Source organism: Ictalurus punctatus, chromosome 19 (assembly GCF_001660625.3).
Source record: "Ictalurus punctatus breed USDA103 chromosome 19, Coco_2.0, whole genome shotgun sequence".
Lineage (NCBI taxonomy): Eukaryota > Metazoa > Chordata > Actinopteri > Siluriformes > Ictaluridae > Ictalurus > Ictalurus punctatus.
In genome coordinates, this window is record NC_030434.2 from 27,836,200 (window position 1) to 27,843,181 (window position 6,982).

General features: G+C 42.1%; 1 protein-coding gene across 2 annotated transcripts in view; it reads right to left on the reverse strand.

The window, feature by feature from the left end:
* Window positions 1-4,277: 4,277 nt before the first annotated feature.
* Window positions 4,278-6,982, reverse strand: part of ccdc107 (coiled-coil domain containing 107) — a 17,993-nt gene continuing 15,288 nt past the window's right edge. For both annotated transcript variants that reach the window (XM_053688228.1, XM_053688227.1), the window contains exon 6: window positions 4,278-4,861. In XM_053688228.1, the coding sequence (XP_053544203.1) occupies window positions 4,518-4,861 (344 nt within the window). In that variant the 3' untranslated portion in view covers window positions 4,278-4,517. The remainder of the gene's footprint in view (window positions 4,862-6,982) is intronic.

Genomic DNA, 6,982 nt, shown 5'->3' on the forward strand with positions numbered 1-6,982 from the left:
ACACACTGCAGCAGTACAGGAATTAGGTCTTTTTGTGGAAGTGTGGAAAGAGATGGACGAAACTGCTGAACAATTTTAAATGTGAAAAATGTTTGAAAACGATTGTAAAGAGGCAGCAGAAGATGAACATGGGGCTGCATAGATACACAATCACTACCTCAACTGGTGATGGTAGAGCTCCACTCCATTACAGGTGAACTGCACATTATGAAGGGAACCCAAGCACTTAACCCACAAAGGAGTACTGTTTTGCACGTGGAAAGATTTTTGAGTCAGATGCTGATGATTTGACACATGAGCTGTCTCCGATCAAGAGAGTTTTGGACAGGAAAGAAAAAGCAGAATGCAGAGGTGGAGTACTCATCCTTGTGTTTGTAGTATTTCTTGAACCATTCAAGCAGGTATTCCCTCCTTGCCACGAGTCTTTTGATATGAATGAATTTGTGACACATTTTAGCAGCAACTATTAAAAAAAACAGAATTGTGCCACATCGTGTCTGGGTTTTGCTCACATTTAGAGAGTTGTGATGTCATGAGCTTCTTTGAAGTCATGTGACTTGCAAGTAGGGAAAAGTATTCTCCATCATAGCTGTGAATAATGTATCACTTTATTAATTGTAATTTCTTGAATTGGAAATTAATTAAACCAAATACGTTTGTGAAATTGAATAATGTTAAAGAGGAAAATCTATTACATTATACAAGAATACGGGGCGGCTGTGGATCAGGTGGTAGAGCGGGTTGTCCACTAATTGTAGAGTTGGCAGTTCGATTCCTGGCTCACATGAATCCAGATGCCGAAGTGTCGTTGGGCAAGACACTGAACCCCACACTGGTCCCGATGGCAAGCTAGCGCCTTGCATGGTAGCTCTGCTAACATTGGTGTGTGTGAATGGATGAATGAGTGTTGGCTACTGCTCCTCAGCGTTGGCTATGGCCCCTCAGCATTTAGTTTTGGCCCCTCAGCGTTGGCTACGGCCCCTCAGCATTGAGCGTTGACCCCTCAGCATTGAGTACGGCCCCTCAGCGTTGAGTGTTGGTCCCTCAGCGTTGAGTACGGCCCCTCAGCGTTGAGTGTTGGCCCCTCAGCGTTGAGTGTTGGCCCCTCACCGTTGAGTGTTGGCCCCTCACCGTTGAGTGTTGGCCCCTCACCGTTGAGTGTTGGCCCCTCAGCGTTGAGTCTTGGCCCCTCAGAGTTGGCTATGGCCCCTGAGCATTGAGTGCTGGCCCCTCAGGGTTGAGTGTTGGCCCCTCAGGGTTGAGTGTTGGCCCCTCAGAGTTGAGTGCTGTCCCCTCAGGGTTGAGTGTTGGCCCCTCAGCGTTGAGTGTTGGCCCCTCAGCGTTGGCTCTGGCCCCTCAGCGTTGAGTCTTGGCCCCTCAGAGTTGGCTATGGCCCCTGAGCATTGAGTGCTGGCCCCTCAGGGTTGAGTGTTGGCCCCTCAGGGTTGAGTGTTGGCCCCTCAGCGTTGAGTGCTGGCACCTCAGCGTTGAGTGCTGGCACCTCAGAGTTGAGTGTTAGCCCCTCAGCATTGGCTATGGCCCCTCAATGTTGAGTACGGCCCCTCAGCGTTGGGTAAGGCTCCGCCCCTGGAGCGAATGCTTTTCTGTTTCCAAATGTAGAACCGAACAAAGGGTTCTAGAGCTGTGCAGAAACATAGCTGTCTTTTAAATGTATAAAAATAACTTTTAAAAGTGCTGTTTCATCTGTAATAATGTTATTTTATTTAAGGCCTCAAACATCTCTAAAAATAAAATCACTCAGAACCAGAACTAAATAAAAAAGCAAAAGACAGACACACCGAGTAAAAATAGAGTATTAAGGTGTAAATGTTCCCTGTACGATAATCTTCTGCCATCACACATTCTTCCAGATTATTATTTTTATTACGCTATTATGTTTAATTGCATAATGCTCATGGTATATCAGCATTAGCGTACAGGATAAAGAAACTAGTTAATGTTAGCAAAAAACAAATCGCTAGCTAATGCTAGTTATATTACCCAAACAAAATTAACTAGCAAATGTTAGTGTAAATCCTCAAACATAAATATAGCTAGTTAACCGATATTAGTGAAAATCCCCCAAACAAAAACTAGCTAGCTAACGTTAGAGAATAGCAGAGAGCTAGTCAGTTGCTTTGGCGTCCACGTCAATGATGATGAATGAAGATTATAGAAGTAAAATGAAAGTGAATATCGACATTAATCACGCAAAGGTTCTGCTCCGTTACACAGTAGGGTCATTAACGAAACTAAAACAACACAGCAGTGAACGCGCGCCAACACACACTCATCATCACTGCAACTAACACAGAATACAGAAGATTAAAGTCACACTGAGGAGAATTTAAGGATAAATAATTTCAACACAAATAAACTGATCAATCAGCCATAACATTAAAACCACCCGCCTAATATCCTGTAGGTCGCCATTATGCCTCCAAAACAGCTCTGAGGCGTCGAAGCATGGACTCCACAAGACCTCTGAAGGTGTGGTGTGGTGTCTGACACCAAGATGTCAGCAGCTGTAAGATGTGAGGTGTAAGTCCTGTAAGATGTGAGGTGGGGACTTGTTTGTCCAGAACATTCCACAGACGCTAGATCGGATTGAGATCTGGGGAATTCGGAGGCCGAGTTAACACCTTGAACTCTTTGTCACGTTCCTCAAACCGTTCCTGAACAGTTTTTACAGTGTGTCAGGAAGCATTATCCTGCTGAAAGAGACCACTGGCCACCACTAGGGAACGCCGTTACCAGGAAGAGGTGTACTCAGGCTGCAACAATGTTTAGGTAGGTGGTACGAGTCAAAGTAACATCCACATGAATACAGGACCCAAGGTTTCCCAGTAGAACATAGCCCAGAGCATCACACTGCCTCCACCAGCTCGCCTTCTTCCCGTAGTGCATCCATCCCCAGGTAAGCGATGCGCACACACACCCCACATGATGTAAAAGAAAACCTGATTCATCAGACCAGGACAACAACTTCACCGGTTGTCCTTCCTTGGACCATTTTTGGTAGGTACTAACCACTGCATATCGGGAACACCCCACAAGACCCTGACCAGACGTCTAGACATCACAATCTGGCCCGTGTCAAAGTCACTCAGATCCTTACTCTTGCCAATTTTACCTGCTTCCAACACGTCCACTTCAATATCTGACTGCTCACCTGCTGCCTAATAAATAAACTCCCCCCGACAGGTGCCACGGTATGGAGAAAACGTTCTTCACCTCACCTGTCAGTGGTTTTAACGTTATGGCTGATCAGTGTATATGAACTAATAATAAATGAAACACGTCCGTATTCTTTAGCATGCATTTAACTAAAATAAGAACGTGATGAGGTAGCGTAAAATCGGCTAATCATTTCATCTCATGATTGTCATTCACTTACATGCAATTTCTCAATAATTTAAAAAAGTCGTACATGCAGAGCTGAAACTGCACATGCACACATGGCTAATCAGCCAAACAAACCCAGCATGGAGCATAAAAAATATCATACATTTAAATTCTGTGATTTAAAAAGTTTGAAACATTTTTAAATAAACAGCTAAAAAAATAAATAAAGAATAAATACATAAATGAAGCTGATGTTCTGTAAGGCCTATGAATCCCCACCCACAACACTTCCTGACCACGCCCAGTCTTGTCTCCACTTTATCCACTTGCTCTTTACACATCATAGCCACACCCAGACGTTCTTAAAATGTTACTGGCTCACACCTACCTGAATTTAATTTTAAAAAATTTAAAAACAACACAATCTTTGGTGCTTGGACCCCAAAATATGTAACAATCCGAAGTAAGTCTAAAGTCCCGCCTCCAAATAATATGAAATATGAAATTTCAGGCCACGCCCATTCTCATTCGACCATGGGTCACCATAAGCCACACCCACTTCCCCACCCTGCTCATGATATGCCACACCCATATTCTCCAGCACCGTGATATGAATGTGGGCAGCAGGATTAAAGTGAGGCTAAACCGGTGGTCATAAGCTTCCAATAACTGTTAGCTATGCTAGCCTTGTAGATCGAGCAGAAAATGTCTTTTTATCTCAATAACAATCGTATCTTTAATCAAGACGACAATCTTCATCTTCTTAAATGAAACATAATCGACCTCAGTGTTAGTGAGTTTAGCTAAAGCTAGCTAGCATGTAACGAGATAGCTAGCAAGTGTAAAACAAAAGACTTTGAAATGATCAAATAATAAAGTGCAATAAAATTCTTCTGCTCCTGAATCTGCAATATAATTACAAAAATCACAAGTTCAATGTAAAATAAAGCATATATTTTAGCATTTATCGTGCAGCTTGCTCTTTCACACGTTACACAATAAACCTTTTCTTTCATTTAAGCACTTCGTGTCAATATAAAAAAAAGATTTTTAAAAACTCAATTAAAAGGTGATAAAATGATGCAAAACATTACACATCACCGTATCAGCTCTAACAGCATGTCACATTCAATAAATAAAAAAATAAACATAAAAGGTCAACATAAAATGGTCTAATCGTGTCTGTTGCGTCTGCGAAGCCCCGCCCCCAACTCGTCCGGGCATATTTTAGCCATGCCCTCTTCTTCATCCGTGTTGTCGCCCTGCTCTTCATTATACAAATCCACATCATGCTCCTCTGTAGCCACGCCCACTTCATCATGCTCCTCTTTCATCTCCTCGTCACGTTCAGTAGCCCCGCCCACTCCATCTTCACGCTCCTCCTCCAGAAACGGCATGCTGAAATCGCTCTCCTCTCCGCCGTTTGTCTGTTGTTTGGTGCTTGTTTCCGTGCCGAGGGTTTCCATGGTGCTCAGCGACTCGATGAGGTTGTCAAGGTTACGCTCACACGACGCCTCTGAAACGCACAAACAGGAAGCGGGGTCAACGTCTCGACCAATCAGAGGTGATGTGTTCTGTTTTCTTCACAAGAACGCACTCTCACACAGAACAGAGTGCAAACACACTGTCTCTCTCTCTCACATACACACACTCTCACACACACACACACTCACACAGTTAAACTAAATTAAAGACGTATCTGAGGTGTGTGAGATAATGGTTTGATTGTGTGTATGAATTAACGCTGTGTGATGTAGAGAATCTTTTTGGTGGTTTGAGGTTAGAACCGCGCTGAGGCGCAGGAGAACCCATCTGGCTTCCTTTCACACCTCCGTGGTCACAGTAACCCAAAAGCACAGCTGGAATTTGGATAAATATCATACGGATATTATTGTTCTTATCTAGGGCTGGGCGATATATCCAGATCGCGATAAATAATTACACCATACACTGCTCTGACATCGTTCCTATGGTAACGTATATTCGAAAATGTATTAACCCTTTGAAGTCTTAAAAAGGATTTAAACGTTTTGCCATAGATATTATTTTGCTATATTAACCCATCATAAATGTTTTGAACTTCAGCTTTAAGAATATTTGATTATTTTCTCAAGATAAGATACTGTACTGATGTAAGTGCTTCCACACCCACAAATAAGATAAACATATTAAAGACTCACATTTGTATTTAATAAATAAGAAAACAAGCTAGATGAAATGTTTTTTAAAGTAATTTATTTCAACATCATAAATGCAAAATATAAACTTTAGAAGTGAAAAACCAATAACTCTAGTGAAGTATTTACAAATAAAACAGATCAGTCACAGACGTTTCCTCAGTGTGATCCGTCCTCTAATCTCAGTGTCCTGCTAGCTGTTAGCCGTGCCATTGCTCACAGCCAGTCCTGAGCCACATCACAGGCCTTGTCCATCAGCGCTGTATAGACATAGGAATAACAAAATATATAAATATTTACATTTTATATTGTACACACACACACACACACACACACACACACAGATTGACAGTGTTAATTTTTATTTCTTTTGCACTCAAAGATGTTTACAAATGACCAGCCACTTTCCTTGTAAAATGTGAATAAAGAGTGTGTGTACGTGTGTGTACATGTACTTGTGTGTGTACAAGTTTACGTGTGTGTGTATGAACATGTGCGTGTACTTGTATATACGTGTGTGTACGTGTTTGCGTATACTAGGGCTGCACAATTAATGGAATATCGATCACGATTGTGATTTTGACTGTCAACGATTAAATGAACATGATCGACTGCGATGTTGACGTTTAATGTTCATCCTCCGCTAATAGAAAACTCCGCTGCAGATCAATTCAAGTGCTTCCTACACTTACAGCCAATCACCATAGAGCGGCACGGGGATGACGTCATTTTGTAGTGCCAAAACCCAGAAATAGAGATAGCATTTTAGCGCTCGAGCTACCAGTTTCACTTCGAGTTCCAGCACTTTGCCCGAGGGGAAATCATGACATTAAAAGATGCTAAATGGCACTACTGAGGTTGTCGGGGAAATTAAACGTCATCACGCCAACCGTGCGACCATTTCACTCGCATTAGCAACTGAAAAGTACTTTGTGCGACTGTGAATAAATGTTTTTTCGCACCGGTGCGAGTGACCTGTTCGTAGTTGTATAATACAATCGGAATAAAAACTACAGGAAGTCCAAAATACATCTACACCGTGCAACAGTTACTTTCATACTGCTTTTCATCTCCTCAGTCAACCGAACAAGTGTGTAAATACTGCAGAGAAGCCATTATGATGAAGAGAGTAACTCTGTACATCATCTGCTTCAACTTCCCGATCTCACAACCGCCATCTTTTATTGATCCCACAAAATAACCTGAACTTTCACCTGTTCATGTAGACACAGCGGTGCCGGGTGGAGTAAATTAATAATAATGTTAACACTACAAGGTGGGTTTAATTCAAACTTCTTTATTAAATAATTCCTCACCAATCATAATCAAGAGTAAGAACTGTTCAGTCTGTAAACATACAGTACATTGCCGTTCTCTCTCTTCACAAACTCTAATAGACAGTGCATTCACTTCATTTAAACTCAGGGTTGCCAGATTTCACCAGAACAATCATCTCCAGT